Source organism: Meleagris gallopavo, chromosome 10 (genome assembly GCF_905368555.1).
Source record: "Meleagris gallopavo chromosome 10, MGAL_WU_HG_1.1, whole genome shotgun sequence".
Taxonomy (NCBI): Eukaryota; Metazoa; Chordata; class Aves; order Galliformes; family Phasianidae; genus Meleagris; species Meleagris gallopavo.
The window spans coordinates 4,762,112-4,786,910 of NC_139413.1; the positions used below are offsets into that span (position 1 = coordinate 4,762,112).

Below are 24,799 nucleotides of genomic sequence, written 5' to 3' on the forward strand. Positions count from 1 at the left end.
AACAGTAACCATAACCAGAAACATTTTTAGTGTGAAGACGAGCAGAGAATGGCAAATAGATACATCAACAAAGCTGTTTCTGCCTTGTACTTTGCTGTTTGCAATCAATGGGTCATTAATTTTTATGTGGCTACCATGTATTTATAAGCAGTTTGGGAATCTGGAACTTATTACATATGACAGTGGCTTTGATTATGTTGGCTGCTTTGCGTTACCCATGATCCTTTGGTTTCAAAGTCACCCCAAAGGACGCAGCAGGCAGAAGTGTGCACTGGGGAAGCCCTGGTATCTGAAAGCGATGTGCCTGCAGGCTGTGCCCTGCTGGTCGGATCTCTCAAATATGTTTCATCCAAATGGGGCTGGTTTTGTGCAGCCATTGCCCCTCTGATGGCTCATCAGCATGCGTGCTTAGTAGGTGTTATGTAGCTTGTTCTTCTAAGTAAGTGGTATTTTGTCCTGTCAAATATGAAATTGGCTCAGGTCAGAAACTTTGCGCTGAGCTAGGCAGTCCTTGTGATTTTCACTAATTAAATCTAGGGCAGATAACCAGTGGATTCTTCAGCTGAGCAAGAGTGACTATTCTGACCTCTTTTCTAGAGGTTTTCTGATTCATTACCTTGTGTTTCAGTTCTCTGAGAAGGAAAAAAGCACTAAAATATGTTGGATAACTTGAATTTCACTTGACAAGTGGATTATTTTACATCAAGCGAGGTTTTCTTTCCATGCAAAGTCACAGAGGCATCTGTATAGGACATATGCATAAAATAATGCGAAGAATGCTAGTTAGATTCATGTAAGTGATGCTTTTTTAATCTGAATAATTGCAGAGTTTCCAGTTAGCAAATATGAAGATGTCAAGAACACTGCTGCACTCAGCACCAGCGCAGTGCTTCACTTATCAGATATTTTTAAGCAATCTCTCCTGGTTTGTTTTGTATTAGGCTATGTCTCCAGATAATCTATCAGCGATTACCTGTCTCGTTTTTATTACGTTCTGTTCCCTTGTGCACTCATTCAGGACTTCATTTGCTCCCATCTTGCAGACAGTTTTAAAAGCTAGGCTTGCTTCCCCACCACATGGAGAATTGATGCCTTTATTTCAGGTGCTTTATGCTGTTCCCAGGTATAAGGAGATGATACTGAGTTTGTTATACCTGCAGTTGGGATGGCAGCCAAGTACAAACCAAACCAGACCTTCAGCCCCTCACAGGTAAGAAGGGTTTTGCTGTGACGCTTGTGCATTTCACACATAGCTGGGTGTCCTCTTTGTCCTGTTGATAGCATGCTGTGGGCAGTATGAGGGCATTATGCTGCAGCAATTCAGCCTGGAAAGCTGTGATGCTGCACAAAGCTTGCCAGTACTTCCATGCCCACCACATGAGATAGAACAGATTCACGTCTTGCTTAGAGGAGGCAATGTATTGTGAAGAAGATTCTCTACTGCCCCAAGTGTGCCTAGACCCTTACAACATCAAATTTCTCTTTTATGGAAGATGGCAGACAGCAGCAGCTAAAAAAAGTCCACTTTTGGCTCAACAGCTGGCCAAGGAGTTGGTATGCCTTGACTCACTTTTGGTGAGGCATTGGAACAGGCTGCACAGGGGGGTGGTGGAGTCACCACTGCTGGGGGCGTTCATAAAATGGTAGATGTCACACTGAGTGACATGATTTAGTGGCATGGTGGTGGCGGGTTGATGGTTGGACTAGATGATCTTAGTCTTCCCAGCCTTAATGATTCTAGGGAAAGAAGTTCATAAAAATGTGCAAACATGGGCACCTGGGTCATCCTGACAGCTAGCACAGTGTGTAAGGCAGAGGGATTCTCCCCCTTGAACACTGCGACCTTTGTAAGCATGGATCTCAGCACAATCCTGCAAGTGGATGTGCAGATCCCAGTGGGATTCATCCTGGTGTAAACCGTCAAGCCCAATGAACCTGTGACCCAAGAGATGCATACAGACAGGAGAGAAGGGAAAGCAGGTGTTTTTATAGCTTTCCTTTTCTCCTCCATGCTCCTTTAAAAAGGATAAATCTCTGCTGTGCAAATTTCCTGACAGCGGAATGCAAGCAGAAGACAGCCTGTCTTATCTCCATTTGCCCCCTTCTGTGCAAATGCTTCAGTCGCTTCCCTGCAAATTCAATGTTTCTCCAACTGCTGACGTGCTCTTCTTCCCTGCTCTGCAATTATGAACCGATTTGCTGATGTTTAAGTAAAGTGTTTTGTTTTTAAATGTGCGACATCCAAATTTACCCCCCAGAAAATCCACCTTCCTCCCCAAATTCTCTCTGCTGCTAATTATAGAAAACTCAGCTCTCCAGCAGATGCATTAGTCAACGGGAAGTTCAGCTCTTTTCAGAGGCTGAAGCTTCGGAAAAATAGGCTGAGGATGGTGCATACAACTGGGACGTGTAGCAGGTATGCACTAGAGGGGAATTTGGAAATGCAAACAGACCTGGGGGGCTGCCAGCTCCCTTTCTCCCACAATACCCAGAATATTGCATTGTTGATCAGTCTTCATTTTTAAATCATCTAACACTATGCTGTCAAGACACATGTGTTGTTTTCACAGAGTTGGCACCAGAAGTTATTCTTTTTTTTCTAGCTCCATATAGAGAAGGGTAACAAACATTCTGGGTTTGCTCGGAAATTGTTATGAAAGGAGATCCTGGGTTATACATCATGGTTGCAGTGAAAGTGTCTGAGTTTCAGCCCTGTGGTGCTCCTGGCTTCTAGGGTGAGGCCCCAGTCTCCATCCACACCACAACAGATGGTTAAGGTATATTTTCAAAGCCACTCCAGTACTGATTTTTCTTAGGGAATCTTATTTACTTACTGCATACTTTTATTGCACGAGAAAGCTGGAGTCATTTTTCCTTCTAATGTGTTTTAGAGGCAATCTGACATTTTCTAATGGCTCTCAGGTATGCATAATTCACCCTGTTCCTCGTCTGCATTTTCCAAAATAACACTGGAAAATTATTTGGGCTCCTGCTTTTTTTGGACAGTCATTATTCTCACTTTTTCCAGGTTGACCTATAACTGTCCATATGCTGCAGGATATTTGCAGTAGGTGTAGGTTCCTTTGGAGACGGTCTTGTGTGGGAGACAATATGACAGCTCATCTGCATAGCACAGGCATCATACCCCTGACTTGATTTAGCAAAGATTCCTGGATCTGGAGGCTTCTCCCATTCAGCCAGTATATTTAGGGGATTGCTCATATACACACAATGCTCTCACACTCTCTCACAGCGTCATTTCTCCATTCTGTGGGCAGTGCAGGTGGTTGTGCATAAATCGTGGCACGTGGCTGGCCCTGCTGGGGGGAACTGCTTCTGGGGTTGCTGGTGGTGAGTGTCCACGATGCATCCAGCCATCCTGGGTTATTACATGTGTGTTAAAGAACACTTTGCTCTTTCTGTGAGCATGGTGGTGCTGTCCCCTGTTGTGGTTTTCGAAGCCTGGTGTGACCCCAGCTGCTCTCTAGCTTTCTTGGCTGTGTTGAGGGCCACGGGCTGGCTGAGTGACTGTGCCACCAGCTGTTTCAGAAGGGGACATTGTGGCTATAAAGGGCTGTGACAGTTGCCTGATCCATGTTGGGCAGAGTGGTGGGGGTACTTCTGCCATCAGGTTTGGGCTGGCGTGCCAGTGGGGTGGTTGTCCTGGGTGACAGTCTAGCTGCAGCTGTGTGTCATTCACTCTGAAGGGCTGCATGCAGAGCTGGCCTCTCTGGCCTTGCAGGAGTGATAAGGAGCACTGTCAGTGAGCCTGGAGGGCTTGTACAGGGCTTGTCTCTGTCAGATACATGGCAGTGAGATGGGCCTGGGGGCAACGGTGGTCGCTGTGTCAGTCACGTTGAGGACTGGAGCAGAGGCTGGTCTCTGGCTGTTCCATCTCACAGGTGCGTGTGATGGGCACCTGTCTAAAGGGCTCAGTGATGCTGAGAGAGGAACAAGGCTGGTCCCTGCCTGTGTCAGTCACACTGGGGGTGTGATGGGGGTGGGCTGTGCCTGTGTCAGTCACACTGGCGGTGTGATGGGGGTAGGCTCTGCCTGTGTCAGTCACACTGGGGGTGGGATGGGGGTGGTCTCTGCCTGTGTCAGTCACACTGGGGGTGATGGGGTGGGTCCTGCCTGCCTCAGTGACACTGAGGGTGGTCTCTGCCTGTGTCAGTCACACTGAAGGGTGTGACGGGGATGGTCCATGCCTGGATCAATCACACTGAGGGGCCGTTCCTCCGGTGTCAGTGACGTTGGGGGTGTTTTGGGGCTGTATCAGCCACGCTGGGGGAGTAACAGAGACCGATCTCAGGATTTCAGTCACGCTTTGGAGGTGACGGTCTGGTCTGTGACTGTGCCATTCACACTGGGGTTGGGACAGAGGCTGGTCCCTGTCAGTGCCCGTCCCATGAGGGTGTCACAGGGCGGTCTGCGGTTGTGTCGGTCACGCAGGAGGTGTGAGGGACTGTTTTTGGCAGTATCAGTCACTCTGGAGGTGTGACAGGGCTGTGTCAGTCACAGTGGTAAGAGGAGCGACCGGCCTCCACCCCTTTGCGCAGCGATTGGTGGCTATCGCTGCCCGTCAACCGATCTGCGGCCGGCGATTGGCCCGTCAGAAAAAGGGCGGGACATCGGCGCTCACACAGCGACGGCGGGCCGTTCCCCACTCGCCGCCGATGGTCCCGGCGCAACATGGCGGCCGCCGGCCGGGCCGGACATTGAGTGCCGCTGCCCTCGTTCCGCCCGCGGGGCCGAGGCCGCCGGGGACAGCGCCCGGCCCGGCCCTCCGCGCACGGTGAGGGGATGCTGAGGACGGAGGGGTGTGCGGGCCGGGTCGATGGGCGGGGAGAGCACTCCGGCTGTGCGTGGCCGTGCTGGCCAGGGGAGAGGGTGGGGAACAAAGGGCTGCGGGCTGCCTGGGAGCTGGGCTCGGGTGGAGCAGCTGAGGGCAGGGATGCGCCTGCAGGTTTCTTTTAAAGCAAAAAAAAAAAAAAAAAAATATATATATATATATATATATATATATATATTAAAGATAGACCGACAAACCCACCAAAGTTGCAGAGTGCGTACTTTCCTGGAGCGCGGCTCGAAGCGTCCTGCGTGTGATTAATGGGACTGTGCAGAGAAAAGCCTTCGTGCTCAGTGTATATCTGTTATCAAAGGCGTTCCTGAGCCGCCCTAATAATCCGAGAGTCACGTCCCTGGAGGTGCCCCAGGCCGTGGGTTGGCCCTGGGCAGCCTGAGCTGGTCCCCAGCCCGTGGGGGTATCGTTAAGGTCCCTTCCAACCTAAGCTGTTCTATAGTCTCATAGCAGTACCTGACGCTGGCTGTGCTTAGGGCTTGTTTTCTCCTTGTATTCTTCTCATCTGGATGCCTTGTTTGTGAGATGCCATTTGAGTGGGACCCAAAGACCTGGAAGATCCTGAAGAGAGAGGTTTGTGGAAAAGCATCTTGTAATAGCAGGCTTCAGGTAGCGGAGTGGTGCCTGAGGATTTGAGAGGGGACAGCATCACCTCATGAGCCTTCTTTGAACTGTGCTCCCAGCAGAGTACTGCTCTCTGTCCCTTTCTGTGGTTGGAGCATGTTGCATGTGTTATAATCAGCTTTGGTAGGAGATCTGCCTCCTTTCCCATGATTAGGGCTTATTTATTTGTGCTGGAATAATATCAAGGCTGATGGAAAATGCTTGGAATGTGGAATTTAATGAAATCATGTGCTCATAAATAGAGCATATGAAGTAGGAGGCAAGCTGTGTTTTAAAATATCTCATTTTTAGGAGTAAAATATAAAAATAAGAACTTGGTAGAGCCAAGCATATTAGTCTGAAGACCAGTATGCATGTGATAAGACCTCTGAATTTCATTTTTCATGTTGTTCTTTTTGCTTTAGATTTAAAGGGAAACATTAGCAGATAGGCCTGCTCTTCATTACTTGAAAACAAGAGGCTAGTATGAGGATTGTGCTCATGAATTGTTTGAGCATATTGGTACTTCTGTGGGTGTAAGTGTTGGGGTGTGTTCGTGCTGGTGGTATTACCTGACACAGAAGTCCTTTTCTGTCTTTTTTCAGACTAACAGCAGGAAAAATGGTCTACTTGATAGTGTTGTTCTGGGTCTTCAATCTAACCTATTAATTATGATTAGTAGTAATACCTAGGTCATAACACTTCAAAAGTATTTTTAATTAAATTAGTATCTTACTGGAATTCTTGTTTCTTTTCTAAGGAAGCTGATGTGAAAGAAACTAACTATGAAGGATCCGAGGAATTCGTACTGCCTGTTTCCACAATTACTAACAAGTAAGTGCTATGTGCTACCATAGGTTGGAGATGGACTTGGTTTCTACCAATGACAGTTCTCCAACAGGCGAGGAACTCTTGAATAATTCCAAACAAATATCAGAGATGATGGTCTGCTGTCTGTTCCTAGGTGCTTTCCTGCTGAACCTTCAGATTGAGAAGAAATTCTCATAGAACTGATGGAGTTGACCTTAGAATCCAACAACTGGAAGTGTGATTCAATCACTCCTGGGGTTTTAGTCACCTTCAGACCTCGTTGTGAATATGAACGTTTAGAGTGCTGTTACTCTGAAGAACCTCAAGGAGGGGTAAGCGAGGATGGTTGTTCTTTTTAATGCTTCTTTGAAGTAGAGCCTGGAAGGTGGAGATGCTTTGACTTACAGAACCAATAAAAATGTGATGTCTGTTTGCAGGATGCAAGTCATTTGTGGAAATACAAGCAAAACTCACCTTGTGGAAAACCCATGCTGATGTCTTGTCTGTGTCAAAGAGTTCTTTCATGTGGCAAATCTGTAAATTAATTCTAGTGACAGGCCATGCAGCCATCCGGAGTGTTACACGGGTTTCATTTGCACAGCTGATACCTGGAGGCACTTACGAAATATGCATAAGGTAGAGTGTTAAAGATTTTAGGAAGTAGCATGGCTAGCAATCCATAGTTCCAAGTACACAGTATGGTGAGAATGTTTATCAGCAGTATTTAGATGACCATAAACCTAAAAAAAGAGTGTAAACCATACATCTGTCCAACATGTGGCAAAGGTTTTTGGAAGCCTAACCTGTTTTCCAAACACAAGGTGATCCACCGGCAAGAGAAACCTCATGAATGTCAGTTGGGGAGTCCTTTGTCCAGTTGAAATGACACCAGCAGACTCATTCTACTGCAAAGTGTGGGGGGTGGGGGGGATGTTCACTCAGGTGTCTCCAAGAATGAATAGTATAACTCTAGCCTAGTGACTAGCTGTTCTTCAAAGGCTCCATGAGTGTTGCAAGAAAGACCAACATTTTCTGGTTGATGTGCATGCATGGTCTGTAAGTTGTCTAAGTTATCACCATCCTCTGATGATGGGTTTGCAGAAGTGTCACTGCTAAGCTGCTCAGCTTGCTCGGCCAGAATAACTCATCCATCCATGCTTCCTCCCATGTTTTAAATGCATCAGTTGTAATAAGTCATGATTTTTGGTGTATTTTTTTGTTTGTTTGTTTTGAGAAGTGACCATATATCATCTGCATCCCATACAGACATGCTTGTCTGTAGAAAAGTTGCTCTCATACATGTGTATATATTGCTAGAGTTTTCCATATGAGCGCTGGTGAGCGGAGAGGAGGGTTGTGTGCTTGTCTTAGGGATGGGGAAGAGGTATGGGAGTTTGTGTTCCTGGGCCTAGGTAGAAGAAAGCCTTTGCTGCCCAACCACTGCATTACAGTAAGAAATGTTTAACACTTCAAATTCAGAAAAAGGCCAATCAAAAAATAAAATACGAGCGTCTTCCTAGTTGCAGGAGTTGGAATGGCAGCACTTTCTCTGCAAGACTCTCCCATGTTATGCAGCATGTGAGTTTCTCATGGACTCAAGAACCATTATTAAGGGAAAGTTGCCAATTTGTTCTTGTTTTTGTTTTTTTTTTAAGCGCCTAGCCCAAAGAAATAAAACTGTCACTTGTGTGTACAAAAGTAGATGACTTTTTGAATGTGAGGGAAGTGGTTAGATTTCTTTTCCTTGCCTTTGCATCCTAAAAGAATAGTTTCTGGTTTCATGAGATTTTTCTAGATGGCAAAACTTACTAGCATGCAATTATGGCAAATAATGTACATTCTTGATTGTTTTTAATTTGAGTTCTGTATCTGTTGTTAATTGTAGATACCCATTTTGGAAACCTGTGAGCTCTGTTAAGAAAACACACCGAGGTGGCTGACCAGTGTGCAGAATAACGTTGAAAGCAGCAGTGATCTCTGCAAGATTACCTGGTGATGCTGGAGAGTGGTTATTACTGCAGAGAGAACAGTGCTGGTCAGTATAGTAAATAGGGGATGAATGCATAATAGCTAGGGGAGCTGAGTCAGGGACTGCTGCTAGTTGTGGAAGAGAAGCTTTTGGGAGGTTTGTGGTGGGGCTTCATGGGGTCTGGAGTTTGGACTCCTCGTGTTGAATAGTAAAGTAATGATGCTAATCGTAAGAATGGGCTAGTGGGAGTAAAATGTGCTGACATGGAATACAGAAAGGAGAGAGGGCTGCAGAGCCTCCAAAAAATAAGTCTATTAGAACACTTTCACAAGTGGTGAAAGTTCTTGCTTCAGATTGGTGGCTTGTGAATGGGCTGTAAGGGATGGAGGAAAGGAGCCTGGAAATGCCTGCAGACTGCTATTCTCCTGTGGCTTTTAAGAAGACAAATGGAATTTTACAGTGTACCAAAGGGCTGCCATTACAATGATGGAAATAGTGCTCTTGTGAAATGCCCCACTCTCTTCTGATTTCAGATGTGCTGCAGGTGTGCTGCTGCTGGTCCTCCATGCCTTGCAGAAGGTGAGGAGTAGGTTCTATTTTCATGCAGGCATTACTAAGCTAGCAAGAACAGTTGATGCTGATGGGTGACTTGAGCCATTCTGTTCCAGGCAGTGATTAAAGATCAATTCAGGCTTGTTTTCTGTGTTCCTAGCAGAAGAAAGCACAGTTTGTGTCTCAAATGAAACCAGCCTTTCTGAGATGTGAACGGGGCCTTTCATTTAAAGCATGTAACTATACTGCCTTTATAACTGCTTAAACATAAACTAAATAGATGAGCATTGTATTTACATGTGTGCACATAAATAATTCTGTATTTACATGCTTTACATGTATTTGAGTGGATATACATGTGCTTATATTCAGAGAAGTCTTACCCAGACAAAAATAGTCACGAGGAACTGAAGGAACAGAGGGAGTAAAGGGAATATGAAAAATGGATGTTAAGGAGAAAGTAGGGGTATGAGGAGCACACAAGACTACTGTCGAGATGGGGAAAAATGTACTTTCAGAGGTTAGATTAGCAATTCAGTGTGTTTTTAAACCAGGTGATTGAAAGCTCCCTGTGGAGCTGCTGTCAGCAGAGGCCGCTGGGACAAATCTGGAAATCCTTTGCAAATCCACACCTTGGTATGGCGTAAATGAAAGCAACTTCCTCAGAAGAAAGTTTGCAACTCAAACAAGTGTTTCAGACCAGTTACCACTGCTCGTGTTTTCTACCAGCAAGGGCTGTTTACCCAGAGAATTTGAAGCTGCTGCAGTGTGCCAGTTCTGGAGGATTGCTTGTGGTGCTCTGAAGGCCGGGAAGATGATTAGGAAGCTTTCTGGACAGCTCTGGTAGGCCTTTCCCTCTGTGCTGCTGCTCCATATGCTGTCTTTTCTGCATGATACCAGCTAATAGTATCCCAAACATCTTCAGGATGATTATGAGAATGCTGTAACAGGATGGTAGACCAAAGGTGTTCCAGAACTTCCCAAACCCACCTTTCGCACAGATGTGTTCCTTCCATATGTCTTCCAGTTCTTCCTGCCACTGCTGCCAAGTTTGGCAATTTGACACCATCCCTTGATCTTGTTGCGTTCCTTAACCAGTTACTGAAAGGCAGCACCTTGTAAATGGTTCTGATTTAGCAAGATAAAAATGGTTGTGAGTCTTTGGATGAAGACTTGTGGGGAGATACATGCAGGACTTTGTCTAACGTGTTTGTTTGCACCTTAGAGCTCTGAAGCTTTCTTGTCTTTAAGTGAGTTTAAAGTGTATGTTATTAAAAAGTTTACAGTTAGGAGGCTGAATTATGACAGAAGATTGAATCTTTATCAGCATAGTTTGTGTGTATTCTAAATGCTGAATATATAATCTACATCTGTGACGTAGATGATTTTGTTTCTCCTTCTGCATAAATAATGGCCTGTCCCTTTATTTTAATAATAATTAAGAAAACTTCACTGTGTTAATTTTATCTTCTGTAAATATCAGAAAATCACTGATGAAATACGTGTTTTATTTTATAGGAAGGGCCTGTAAAGTGAGCTGAGGATGAGATGGATTTACCACAAAAGACTTGGCGCTCTCGGCGTATACATCATCAGTGAGCTGCAGATAAACACAGCACACACATCAGAGGATGGATGCGGAGGTGGACTGGGACTCTGAAAATAGCACTTGTGATACAGGTGAGGAGCTGTCAAATGATTCCAGAAAGAGCACTAAGGAGGTGGGCTACAAGTCTTGCCTCCAGGAGGAGGTGGGCATGAATTACTCACAGACGCTCAGTCCTTGTCGCAACTCCGCAGGACCATCAGATAAACAGGAACTTTCTACAGAGTTGCAGCGTGAAGACAAAGAAATCTATCAGACCTATTACCAGAAACAAGGTGAGAGTACAGCTGGGATATTTGTCCCCTCCAGTACCAACTTGGACCTGCAGTGTGAAGATAAAACCTCACAGCGTGGTTCCTCTGAGCGCTCCAAGAGATCACGGAGAAGAGCGCGTGGTGATAATGAAAATGCCCTTCTTGATGGTGTGTTTGATGCACAGCCTGCATCTGGGAAGGCTTTGTCCTATCGGTGCAAGAAGTGTGGTGCCTCTTTCCAGGGGACGAGTGAGCTGCAGCAGCATAAACGGACTCACCTCGTGGAAAACTCATACCGCTGTCCTGTCTGTGCCAAAGAGTTCTTCCGTGCAGCAAACTTACGCATGCACAAGCTCATTCATAACAGTGACAGGCCACACAAGTGTCCAGAGTGCGACAAGGGTTTCATTCGCACGGCTGATGTCTGGAGGCACCTCCGCAATGTGCACAAGATAGAGCGCTCCATGGTGATCTTAGGCAATGGCATGGCTAGGAACCCATGGTCGATCGTGCACCGTAACCAGCACGCTGTTGAGTACACCGATCAGCCTTGTGCAGATAACCACAAGGCTGAGGAAGAAGACTGCAAGCCTTACGCCTGTCCAACGTGTGGCAAAGGTTTCGATAAACCAAACCTGCTTTCCAAACACAAAGTGATCCACCGGCAGGAGAAACCCTATAAGTGTCAGGAATGTGGCATGGCGTTCGTCCAGCTGCTCAGGCTGAAAAGACACCAGCAGACTCACTCTGGGGTGCGTCCCTTCTATTGTGAGGAGTGCGGAGGGACGTTCACAAGGCTGGCCTCGCTCCAGCGCCATCAGCGCATCCACACCGGAGAGAAGCCCTACTCTTGTGATTACTGTGGGCATTCCTTCACCGAGTCAGGTACCCTACGGAGGCATGAGCGCACGCACAAGTTGGACAAATCTTAACTCTTTGTGATTGTGGGCTCTCGGGTTCTTACCTGAAGAGGCTTGAGAAAAGCACTCCACTGCATGCACTACAGCCAGTCCAGACCCACGTCCCAGCAGTGGGAAGCACAGGAACTTGTGCTGGTAGAGCTTGCACTTTTCTGGTTTTAAACTGCCTTTTTGTGAATAATTTACTGAATTACCATTGAGTAACAAAATGTGAGACTTGTGAAGACTGAAATAGCTCACATGTGCTAGCATTGTGTCACCTCTGTGAATGGGAGGTGCTTCTGCTTGAGCTTTTTGCGGGGATGCATGGGCTATGAGGCTTCTCCCTGCAGTCCTGGTCGCTGGACAAATTGGCTCTGCCCTCTGGAGTGTGATGACTGGTTGGCAGTGGCTTTGGAGATCTGTTGTTGCAGGTCTTTAAGTCAGAACAGTCCATAGTCATCCATGTATCTGTTCTTACATTCTGCTGAGGTTTTCTTTCCATAATGTATTTTTATTTGGAAGAGAAGTATCATGTTTGTTATTTAAAAACAAAACAAAAAACAACCCACCCACAAAACAATTCCTTAATAAACGCGACAGTTGTCAGCTGTATTGCATAAATGTTTCTATCTAAAGGAGTACCAGTTCCTTACACATCATTATGTTATTTGTTAATGGACTGTTAGTAAGAGCTTTGTTTTTGCTGTGATGGTGCGCATTCCTGAGGTGAGGAATTTGAGTACATTCATGTTTATGATGGAACCGTGCACTCAAAATCTGTCCAACTGAGTACTGTGGTAGCAAATGTTGGAGAACACAAAATGCAGAGGGCAAGAGAAATACCCAGCTTAAGCCACCTTTTCTGCTTGTTGCATGGGAGCCTTCTTCATTTAAACCTTTTGGGAATTAAGGAATTAAGCTTCTCCTAACTAAACCAAGTTTTGCACTCTGTGACATGTCTGTGTACTACTCAAAGTGGCTGCTAGACTCTTCACTTTCATCTAGGCACAGGTGATCAGTGACGAAAACTGTCTACTGTGACTGCAGGTTCAGGCAGGTGTTGCCAAATTCTACATGAGTGTGACTTTGGAAGAGGTATGTATTGCCACTGTTATGGTGATGGGGTTTGTAACTTTGAAACATAATCCTGACGCTTACAATAGCCTCTTGTTAACTACTGTGGTAGAAGCATCCAGTTTGCCCTTAAGTGCCAACTCAGATTTCCTTTCTGTCAGAAAGCTTTGCTTCCTTTCCCTGCCAGCTGCTGTGATTTCACTAGTTTCTGTCTAATGCATTCTGCCTTTTCAGCAGGAGGCTGTGCAGCAGAGTGAAAGTAAAACTTCAGGGTAATGTACCTTTGCATTTACTACCAGATTATTTAATATAAAGTAGTGGTTATGCCATTTGTCTGCATCTTTCACGGGTAAAAATAGCTTGTATTCTCCTGTTTCTGTGCAGATGTGAAGTCCCAAGACTCTGTGTGTAAGAACTTGGGCTGAATGTGATGCTGTTCCTGGGGTGATGGCTGCTCAGCAGGCGTGCTGCACTCATGCTTGGTACAGCGTTTGATGTGAGGTCCTTGGCTCAGATCAAGCTGAACCACTGTCCTCAGCAGCACTTTAGCTTGACTGCAGAAAGGAGACTTAATTCTCCCAGTCTCACTAGTGGATTGCTTTGATTTGGTTCATCAAAGGAGTTTCTGGATCAGGGATCAGATCTGCATTTCTGTTCTGTGTTGTGTTGTCTCTGAAATGATGTAATGCAGATACCTGTGCTAGGACGGATCAAGGCCCTCCATACCATGTACATTTACTAAAGTGGTGCATGAGACTTCTCCAGGCTACCCCCTGCAGGAGTGCCAGTACTGAAAGGCTTTTCAGAGACAGTCAGCAAAGGGCCTCATCTGAGGGCTGCTTCCTCTCTGTAAGGAAAGGTTTTCAATGGAGAGTTTGGCTAAAAGGAGACGATGAGTAAATGATCTGCTGAGAGGTGCTGTTCTGTAGGGACTGCATTTTAGTCTGAAGTGACCCAGAGAGGGGGAGGACAGCAAGGTGCAAAGCCATCCCAGGAGCTGTCACACGTTAAGTGACCCTCCTCTAAACCCATATTGAGTTGTCAGCCACAGTCTTCCCTTTTTCAGCATCTTGCTTTCCCTTGGTATGCTGTGCTCTTGCTGCAGGGGGGTTTGATATCTAATTAAACTGCACCAGTATGCACAGCTTTATGCTGTTTGACTGTTCTGCTTAGGCAGTTGTGGTAATTAGGAGCATCCAGTTATTCTGCTCCTTGGGGTTAGCAGCCGGTGCAATTTGTACCTGTTAAAGCATAATGGTGAAAGTGTTTTGAACAAAGGCCCGTTTAATGGGGGAAGTAAATGGCTGGTGAAATGGAAACTGCTAGGCTTAACTGAAAGCTTATTAAAAAGATACTTGCCTGGAAGGTTGACTTGGATATCAAGTGCTCGGATGTGTGAAGGGAGTAATTAAAACGTGCGGTGATTTCTGGGAAAAACCTGTTGAACCCTCTGCAAAGAAACTTCCACAAACTCCTGCGCAAGCTGCAGGAAATCATTGCAATTTAATTTAGCCCAGAGATCATCATTTCTGTGCTTCCAAGCTTTTAATACAAGGGTTTGGAAGTCACCTGACCCTCTCTCAGTGTCAGTTGCAGGCTTTTCTCATCACCTGATGGTGTTGGTGAGCAGTGGAATGTAGAAACACAGAGCTGGCGCGTGACACACTGGAAATAGAAAGGAGAACTGTGTTTTTATTGTGATTTTTCCCAAGCAGACCTGCTTCTGTTCAAGTTGCCAGCACAGATGCAAGACCTCAGGTCCTTCTCACTTCTGGATGCATGCAGATGCACACCTGTTGTATGCTGTGCGTCTGTACAAATACCTGCTCAACACCACTGCAGTGCATGTGAGTTAAAAGCACAAGAGACTCTCTTTTAAACTGCTCGTGGCATACATGAGTGGGTCTGTAGACAGAGTATTTATTCCCAGTGTATTCACTTGAGGTACAACAACAGTTTTAAAATAGCTCGGGGATTGAGGAGTCTGTGTAAACACAAATAATATCCTCAGTTTTAAGTACATGATTTTCTTCTTGGTTCTCCAAGTGTTACACGGCAACCGCTTTGTAATGGTCACACAGTAATTACTGCAAGAGTGAAAAATAAAACTAGGCTTCCCCCTGCCTGGCCAGTCCTTAGCAGCTATGATAACATCACAATACAAGCACATTTGTATGTAGTTTTCAGATATATTTATGTGCCTGCAGTGTTGTAGCACAGCCAGGTGGGACCAGGGCTCACCTCTGCAGCAGGTTTTCTTACCACTGTGAAGAACAGAGTAAGAAATCTGGAAGCAACATCTGAGTCGAGTGGGATGTGGCCTCAGAGGGAGTGTGATGCTGGCAGCAATGTTGTTGAGGCCCAACCTGCTAACAAAGCCAAGCCAAAGCAAACTGGAAACGAGGACATCTCTCACTTTTGGTGATGTGCTCCATGATGTGCTTTCTTGCCCCCGCTGAGACAGAAGACAGCCAGCTCTGAGCAAGGCAAAGCCTGGCCTGATTTGTTTTGCTCATACTCGTAGAAAGGAGAAGCAAATTTGGGGTGGCTTCTAGCAATTCCCGTGCAGAGCCTTGCTTAATGCATTGTGCACTCACCTGTCTTTTCACCTCACTTCCTTTTAAATACACAGATTGCTGTAATATTATTTTTGCTTCTCTCACCACGAAGCATCACTGAGGAAGAGTTTATAGCGACTTCTCTGTCGTGTTGTAAAGATTTGCTGGGTGAGTGGGTACAGATGTATAAAACATGACCACAACCCCCAGCAGTGATTTGAGCATTTGCTTTCCTTATACTTCCAGACTGTTCCCCAGGTCCCTCCCAGAAGCACTTGTATGCAGGGGGTTGGACAGGCTGAAGCAGAGTCATGCAGACACTGGAGAAGCGTCTCCATCTTGCTTATGTGTAGGGCAAGGAGATGCTCATTCTAAAACCACAGTGAATACTTTACTTCCAGAAGGTCAGTGTTAAACCCTGGATATAGTCAGTCTTGAAGTGCATGAGGCTAAAATCCTGGGATGCTCTGGCTTGAAGAACATCAGGAATTTTCTTATGCTGTTGTATGTGGCCAGCTGAGCTCTGCGGAGGAGCAAGTGTGGATGCTCAAAAGCTGGTTTCCAACCAGAGGCTCTCTTTCTGTGCCCAAGATACCCAGGTGCAACTGACTTGGGAAGTAAGTGATGCTGGATGGCAAAAGACAGCATGGGATGGGCTGCAGCTCCATTGTGGAGCTGCTCCCAGGTCGTTGCTGGAAGGATCATGCAGGCAGGTGCTGCAAACCTGAAAACAGAGCTCTGAAGCCCTTTGTGGGCAGGGGACCTAGCTGGCAAAAGGCTGCTTTTGTCACTAATGAGATGGGTAAACCAGGTATTGACTAGTATGTCTCTCTGCTATCCTTTGGAAAACCCTTGGGTTCCAGCTTTTGAGGAGACAGCAATAACTAATAATTAATTATCAAAACAGAAGGAATAAATAAATCAAAAGAAGAAGCACCAAAATTGCTTCTTGCCCTTTTGTTCTTCTCAGCAAACTGGTGAGAACAGGATGTTCCCAGCAGTAACTTTTAATTATTTCACCATTGCACATCTCTTTTATGCTGCAAGTTAGAAATGTCAGTTTAATTTTCTTTTAATTGCCTCAGCTACCAGGTACTTGAGAAAAGCCATTTTCTCCAACCCTCTGCTCCCTGTTCTTGGCCTGAGAGAGGAACTTATTGATGTGAAAACACTCGGTGCTTTGGGAAGGGGCTGTCCCAGGAGGAGAGTGAAGAGTGCAAATATTTTGCTTGTAATTACTGGACCTGGTGTGCTGTAGGTGAGAGAGCTGTCCATAGCGCTGCTCAGTGGCAGCATAGAGAGATGAGGTTTCAATGATGTGGTTTTCCACACCCTTTCCAGTGTGGGATTTAAACCTAGTGGTCAGGGTTCTCCCCACCCCATGCAAAGCACACGGTGGCAAGAGCCACTATCATTAATTCCAGAGGCCCTGATGCTCTGCTAGATTTCAGGTCCGGTGGTTGTTTCACATCTTGGCTCACATGTTGCAATGCCGGGTGAGCAGCAGAAGCCTCTCCAGGATGGCTCAGCAAAGAAAAAAAAGCTTTGTGTTAATGCAGAATCATGCAGTATAAAAAGCCCCAATCTTAATAAAGGTCACCTGGCTGCCCGGAGCATTTCCAGAGAAATAAAAATAGCAAGAGGATGAGAAAGTAGCGAGGACATGTGGGAGCTGCGACAGCACTAGTGGGAAAGTTGCCCCACAGGCTCAGCAGGAAAGTGCCCGGCCTGCCACCAGCAGAACAAATCAGGACTGATGCTTTGCTTATATTTTCACTCATTCTCTTTGCAGCTTTGCCAGCAGCTCTGCAGGCTCTGCCCTGCGCCATGTGAAACAGCCCTGGGAGCTCGTGCTGGAGGCAAGCATCTGCTCCCACGCTGCTGGAAGGCAGGAGATATGGGAGGAGGGCAGGTGAGCACCACTTCTCAGTGTGGCACAACACTGCTTTTCTCTTTTTCATCTCTATGGACAGCGCCTGGCCCTCTCCATGCACATCGGAAAGTCCCATGTAGGGCTGGATTGGAGCCTATCTCCTTTGCCATCTCCAGGCTGTAGTTGGTGCCATCGAGGCAGGGGACTGCAAAACGTGTCCCCTGGCAGCGCTGTCACCCAGCTGGGAGCTGGGTCCTGCCAGCACCGGGGAGGGTGGCAGGCTGGGGAGAGCTCTAGGCATTGTAAAGGGTAATTTTGATGAGCGTCCCTTCTCTTTAGTGCCTTTGGAACAAGGGATAAACTTGTAGCTAAGGAAAAATGCAGCAGCCTGCCCTCCCTGCTCGGATCTGTGAACAACGTGCTCTGGAGTGATTTCTAACTGCAGCAGAGATCTGTGCTGAAGATGCAGCCAAGGGAAAAAAAAAAAAAAAAAAAAAAGCCTTGTAAAATGCCATCTACATTATAAAAAACAAAAAAACAACCTCAAAGCCCTGCATCCTGGGCAAGAAAACAGTGATTTAAGAAGATGCCACAAAATCTCAGAGCTGTATCTTACGGTTTACAACCTTGCAGCAAAACCATCTGACATAATTTATAGAATACCAGCCAGGTATCTCTGTGCATGGCTGTTGTTCTGCTGGTGCAACAATGCTGGGTTGTTTGGGTTTTTTTGCTTCTGTGCCTCTTCCTTTTTCTTGACCAATTGCAGCTGTCCTAAGGTCAATCCCAGTCCCAGCTGTGGACTGGGTTGCTCTTGCCAGCTTGTGGTTTGTGGGGTAGTGAAGGTGACACATGGCCTCACAGCATTTTTCTGTTCTCTCCCCAAGGGAACCTAACTCAGTGTGTGCAAGGATGGAGCTGAAATCTGTTTTGCATGGCTCGCCTGCGATGCTCACTTAAAATATGCTTCCCTTGCAGGTATTGCTGGCTGCAAACTACAGTATTTTCTGAAATTAACACAAAAAGAATCACATCCAGAACCAGCACAGCAATCAGATTTCCCCCCCCCCCCCCCCCTTCTCTCCACCCATATTCATCAGTTCAGGAGGCTGTGGTGCCAAGTGGCAACTCCATATGGGTAAGTATGAATTTGAATGGCTGTCAGGGGAGGATCAGCACCTAGCGATGCCTTCAGGGTGCAGCAGCCTGATGTATTACAGACAGCCAACGAGACTGACTTTGCCTGTCAGTGCGACGAAGAAGCACTGCTCTGCTGTAAGGCAGGGAATAGGGCAAGCAGCCAGGACACAGAGCCCCAGGGAGCTTCGAAGGGAAGTGAATGTGGGCTGAGTCCTCATCCCTGCCGCACGTGGATAAGACATTTGGTTCTTTGTGATGGCTGCTCTTTTTGTGGTCCCTGAATTGACCCGTGGTGGGGTTCTTCCTTTCCTGATGTGCACCTACCCTTCTTGCATCATCCAGCTGGTACTCATTCCCCCCACCGTTCTCCAGCAATTAATGCTAGATGTAGCACCACCATGCTGTTTCCTTCAGAAATAGCCTACCAGGATGGGTAAGAAGCCATCTAGATCCATGCAGAAGCCTGTCACCCTGACTTTCAGCCTGGCTTTGAGGACAGGCTCTGCCACCAGGTAAGCAGCTGGGAATAAGAACCCACATCCCTCTGGTGTCTGGCTGTAGGGACCTCATCAATCTGTTCCCATGTCACCTTCTGTAGTATTGTCACTCCCAAGTTTTGGGGCTACCATCAGCCTCAGGCTGTGCTTGTGGATGCCAGCTATTGGTACAATACACTTATAATCAGGAGTACAGCCACTTAGAAAAGTGCAGCTTAAAAACATTTAACAAATAGGGCTGGAAACCCAATTCCTTCTCTAAAGGTTAAACTTCTGAACTGTAGATAATTACCGCTGTTCTCCCCACTTTGGTAACATCTTTTATCTTAAGCTGTAGAAACAATGTGCAAGTGCTTGAAAGGTTAAAATACATCAGTGTCTCACGGTATGGCTCTTAGTTTTAAAAAAAAATAGCATCGTTGTGTTTCCAGATGATTAAACCCAGGCAGGGGGGAGCCGGAGGTGGCTGGAGGCACTCGGTGGGTGAATCACTGGGATTGCCACGTGCTCGCCCTAAGGCAGTTCAGGGCATCGATTTGGCTCAAAATCAGCATGGGGGGATCGGATGGGACAGTCTGATGAAGACAGCGCCCTGCCGCGCTGCGTGGCGGGGTGTCCTGGCCGGCAGCGGGCAGCAGGTGGCATTGTCGCCTAGCGAGTGCTGCTGGCAGCGCTGGGGACAGGGACAATGTCACTCCCTCGGTAGGTGGCACAGAGCCTCAGGCAGTGCTGGATGCTGACCTGTAGGGATGTTCCGCGGCTCTGGCTCCTTCGTGCAGGCAGCACGGTGAGTGTGGGGGAGTGAGCAGGAATACCCTGTTTCTGCCAGCATCTCACCTGCCGTGCCTCGAAAGTCCATCCTGTCAGGTGGATTGGGACAGCTGGGGAAACTGAAACAGGGAACGTGCCTGGGAATGGGAACCATGAAGCTGCCGTCCCCACCTCGTGTGCCCCACAGGGCACCATGAGCTGTACCCCAGGACTTTGTGCGGCTGTGTGCCCTATCTGATGGGATGTGAGCCAATGCTGGAGCGGTTTTTCCTTCTCTCCGAGCTGCTCTACTGCATCTTTTATTGGGCAGGGTTGCTGAGCTCAGGGAAACAGGAGCTGCTTGTGGCTGGGGCAGGCTCCTGAGGAGTTCTGCTGACTCCCCTAGGGTAACAACAGCATCGGTAGTGTGGGAGCTTCTGGGTGCCAGTGCTGCCGGCTGCCATATCTCACCACGGGTGTTGTGATAAAGAAGCCAGATGGTGTTAGAAAATTATTTTTGGGTTGCTGGCTGCTGTGCTGCTGGTCCCCTTGGCCTCCCATTGTCTGACTGCAGCGTGTTTGGGGTCAAGGTATCCTGAGGAGATGGGCACCGAGCCACATTTACCTGGGTTGTCCTCTGCTCCCTGAACAAAGGCTTCAAACTGGCACAAGTCCATGCTGGTGCTGAAACCCAAAGGTGTTTCTTCCAGCTGAGCACTCCTGATTCAGCGTTTCAGTTGCCAGCACTTTACAGCAGCTGTGAGATAACTAGAAGACACAGTGGGGCACTCCTCTTGGCCAGGTATCTCCTAATCAGCACAATGCAGAGATAGTGGCTGTGCACTCTCAGCACGCTGGGGATAGAGGTAGGGTCAGCAAAAGGATGTGTGGGTCAAGGAGGTGAGGAGGGGTCCAGCCCCCGGGGGGAACGTCCCAGCAGAGAAGGCTTTGTAGCAGAAATGTCTGAGAAGTTGGAAAGGGGCCTCTCCCAAAAGGGAGATTTTGGTGGAGGAGGAAAAATTTCTTCTCAGAAATAGTGGTGAGACATTGGCACAGGCTGCCCAGGGTGGTGGAGGAGTCGCCATCTCTGGGGGTGTTACAGACCTTGGAGATGTGACACTGAGGGATGTGGTCACTGAGCATGGTGGGAGCCTGCTGTCCTCTGTCACAGAGAGATCTAGAGATAAAAGCATGGCAAAGAAACACCTGGACAATGCTCTCAGACATACGGTCTGAATTTTGAGTGGTCCTTTGTGGAGCTGGGAGCTGGACTTCAGGCTGGCAGAACCCTTCCCTTGTAGCAGAGGTAGGGAATGTGCAGGCTGCGCAGCCAGGAAGAGGCCAGTGTCAGCTCACAGCAGGTGATGACTATCTCCTGGACGTTGCCTGTGCCACGTAACCCTGCTGGAGGACGGAGTGCTGCCAATGCTATAAACCCCTGTCAGTCTCTGGTGTCAATAGGCCTTATCTCTGAAAGGGAGCCTTATTAACAGGGAATGAACTTTGCCGCCTGTGGCGTGCTCTTGAAACCTGCCTTGAGGTTCTTTGTGCCCAAACGAAATGGGAGGGTTTGTGAGGAAAAGGAAAACAGAGCAGCAGTGCTCTGGGAGCAAGATGAGCACCCACCAACCTCCTGAATGGCCCAGAGGCTGCACCCAAGCCTGCAAAGTGTTGTGCAGAACCTGTTTGGGCCTTTAATTAACTAATGTCTGTCTTTGTGCTCCTTGCGGGCCCTCTGCAGCAAGAACAGCTGCTGGCTGGTGGCCTGGGAAGGGCGAGGTGTCCATTTTGCACCCCATCTGCTTGTGAGGAGTACTGACCTGCAACAGGGCCTCCCTGTGCAGCTGCTTCCCTACACTGTTTCGGGAAAAACAGCCCATTTCTGCCATGCTCTGTGCTCCTTCCTGTGGTGTGGGCTGCTAAGAGACCACGGAAGTGTCCCTGCAGGTGTGACATGGCCACCAGGGCCTCCTCTGCCAGCCCGCTCCCCAGGAGCTGTGGTTAGCAGCAGTGTGCCGGCAGGCTCTGTTGGCAGGGAGGCTGTGAGCTTGGCAGCCTGTCCCGAGGTTTACAAAGCTACATATTGCTTTGTCCCACGTCTTCCTCGGAGGCTGCAGCAGCAGAGGGCACTCTGTGTCCACGTGCCATTCCTGTGGGCTAGGATGTGGCCTCTTCGGGGTCATTGAGGGATGGAGCAGCTCCCTGATCTCTAGCCCTCATCCCACAGCAAGACCCAGACTGGGGCGATGGAAAGATTGGTCCTGATGGAGGAAACGAGGAGGCACTCGGCGCAACGAGCGGTGAAAATAGATCAAACAGCAGGAAATCCGCTCTCTGACAGCGCAGGAGAGCCACGCAGTGGAAAGCACTGGTCCAGCAGGAGGTCGTCCAAGACAAACATGGAACTGCTTTGTGGGGCAGCCCAGCTGGCGGGCAGGATGGGCAGGCATTCTGCCTCACTGCCATCCCTGCAGACGGTCAGGGAGGAGATATCCCAGCTCATGATAGGGAGAATGAGCCCTTCTCACCACCGCCTGAAGTGGTCTGCTGGATTCTTTCATCGGAATGAGTTTATCAGCCTGAGCAGCATCAGTGCAGAAGTGTAGAATGGCTCAAGTTGGAAGGGACCTTAAAGATCATTGAGCTCCAACCCCCAGAGGTTCTATGTGTCCTCCTCACAGACCTCAGAGGTTGAGTTCAAACACAGCCTGGCTTTGTTCAGTTCCAGTGGAATGTTTGTATGGATGCAAACTTAGACCTAAATGTCTTGCAGGGACATGATGCTCATAGAAGCAACTGCTCACCAAAACGAACAGGGAGTTGAATGGTACCTCTTGCATTGCTGTGACACCGCCAGCATTGCTGTGCAGTGGCTTTTCCAAGGTGGAGATCAAAGAAGTAGAGATCGAAGACTCGTGAGTGCTCTTGGATGGCATGTTCTACTGGCTTCCATGGGGCAGGAAGGGACAGAGATTAAATTGAGGGGGTGTTTTCTCCCCAGTTTCTTTGTTGGATGAAACTTGGGCTTGCCCAAGTGCTCTTGTTCTTGGACAGTGATTTGGCAGTAAGTGCGTAACCATCCTGTCACCCCGACTTGTCTGCCTTGTTTCTGCAGGCTGGGACAGGAGCTTACAGCTAAAATGTGATTAACTCCAACAGGGACCGCAGGCTTTGCATCTTTAGGCTGTACCTGGTGCTTGAACCAGCCCCAGGCAAGCTGATGCCCAAAGAAGCTGTCCCCATCCCTGGGGGTGCCCAAGGCCACAGATGGGCCCTGGGCAGCCTGATCTGGTGGGGGGCAGCCAGCCCATGGCAGGGGGTGGGACTGAATGGGCTTTGAAGTCCCTTCCAAACCAACCATTCTGTGATTCTGTGGTTCTATGATTTATAACTGGCGAAGGTGACAGCTCCCTGGGCGTTCACTTGCTTGGAAACCTTTATCAAGAGAGTGAAGGTGATTGTCCGGGCTTGTTGATGTCCTCGGGAGATAGCCTGCAGCGAGGCTTTCTGACAGGCTGCAATCTCAGCTATTGCCCTTTGACAGCAGCAGAGATAAAGATACACGAACATCCTGCTCAGGAAGCTCTCTCCTCCGCGTGTGTCGTTCCTTGAGTCTGCTAAATGCAGGTGAGAGCTCCGCTCACCGCAGGCAGCCTGCTGTTTTGCTTCCAGCAAGCGGTTGTGCTTTGTCTTGGCAGCAGTTTGAGTTTGGATTATTTAGTGTCCATTTGTCCCCTGCCTTGGGACAGTCCCTTGTGGTGGTTAGGAATCTTCTGACTTCCTGCACAAGCGCATCTGTGGCCGGCTTCTTGCTCATTTGTTCTTGAGCCAGAGGACAGTGCTGGCACAAACAGCTCTTTTCCCTGCCTGCACTCCTCGATGTTGATTCGAAATAGTTTTTCTTTGGCCTTGGGTTTCAGAGGGATGCGTTTCAAAACCAGAAATAAATGGGCTTGAAATATTTCCCATATTTTTTTTTGCGAAATCTTGACCCTCTGATAGTAAGATTAGAAGAAAGATAACAAAATCAGCATTCAGGCTAGGACAACTGTTGTTAAGTAGACAATCCGCTGAAGTCAGTGCTTCTTGTTTACAATTGAACTCATGAATTTTTAGATATTAATGTATGAGGGATTGAGTAAACAACCATTGTGCCTCTAAGGAATGAGTCCCAGGCTGTCCTGAGCTGGAATACTTTGTACTTTCCTGATTGCCTTCCAAGAATTTCAAATTACTTTGTTACAGAAAAACAAGTCTGCTTCACCAGACGCGTGCGAGGTTCTCGGGACAGCCTTAACTCATCTGCACTGGGATGTGGCTGGTTTTGGGGCATGGCTGTGTATCTGGGTGTGGGATGCTGAGCATGGAGGTGTTCTAAAGAGGTGAGGACAACGCTTAGGCCAGCAGAGACATAAGGAACCTATTAAAACTTTGCTGCAGCATGGACGTCAATCTGTAGCCCTGTTGGTCCCCATTCCCAGCTTGATGGACGTGGGGACACACCATACACTGGCCCATTAATGTGGCTAATGGCAGGGGTGAAGGGACTGCTGACAATCACATAGCATGTGAGGGTGAGCAGAGGACCCTGCTCCCCTAACCCGTAGCCTTTTGGGAGCAGCTGGGATGCTCTTGGGTATGGGTGCACAAGAGCAACCCCAAGGACCAGGTGTTGAAAGGATGTGTGGCCAGGGATGTTCCCTGTGGTGCAGACTATGTTATGAACCCACGGGCTTTCCAGGCTCATTGAAGCATTTCTGAACACGGTGGCTCTGGCCACAGGCTGTGGTACCTGTGCAAATTGCCCCTCATTTCTGGCTGTCCTACACTCAGCAAGTACTCTTCAGGAGCAGCCAGCCCATTGCCTTCAACCAAAAATTACACTTGGGACCAGGGGCAGGTATGCTTGAATGTTCCTGCCCATCTGGGCTGCCCCAGTGTCGTGTAACTTGTGTTTGTGCTGTCCTATCGCACGCAACACATGGGTGCTTTGGCGAAGCAGGCAGGATGGGGCCCTCGCTACCTGGGTCGTGCTTGGGTTTGGTTTCAAAGCCAGCAGCCTGGAGCTGTGGAAAGAGTCATGAATTCGGGTTACCAAACCATCTGCTGGCTGCATTTTAAAAAGCAATTAAAGCAAAACTGTTTCCAGGCCTTCTGTTTGCAAGATGTAGTTTAAAGAGAGCTAGCCAAGCCAGGATTTGCCTGATCCTGCCACAGCTCCAAGCGTGAGTTAATTTGATCTAATCCCTGTGCTGTGAGGTGAGGAGATCCCCACGGAGGAAGTGTGCAGGTAAGCAGGGCTGTTGGCACAGAGATTTCTATAATAATGAAATCCATGAGACTGGTG

General features: G+C 47.8%; 1 protein-coding gene across 13 annotated transcripts in view; it reads left to right on the plus strand.

Moving 5' to 3' along the window:
• Positions 1-4,619: 4,619 nt before the first annotated feature.
• Positions 4,620-24,799, plus strand: part of LOC104912344 (uncharacterized) — a 45,481-nt gene continuing 25,301 nt past the window's right edge. Inside the window, exons 1-9 of one of the 13 annotated variants that reach the window (XR_014885311.1) lie at positions 4,621-4,795; positions 6,228-6,301; positions 6,432-6,609; positions 8,163-8,312; positions 8,780-8,825; positions 9,353-9,641; positions 10,317-14,481; positions 16,985-17,104; positions 18,044-18,203. Coding sequence is in view for 12 of the 13 variants with exons in the window: in XM_085231973.1 (XP_085088099.1) it covers positions 10,430-11,590 (1,161 nt within the window). In the remaining variant the exon portion in view is untranslated. Of the gene's footprint in view, positions 4,796-5,389; positions 5,438-6,227; positions 6,302-6,431; positions 6,610-6,714; positions 6,914-8,162; positions 8,322-8,779; positions 8,826-9,352; positions 9,642-10,316; positions 14,482-16,984; positions 17,105-18,043; positions 18,204-24,799 lie in introns of those variants that run through there. The other 12 variants (XM_085231965.1, XM_085231967.1, XM_085231976.1 and 9 more) reach the window with 12 other exon arrangements.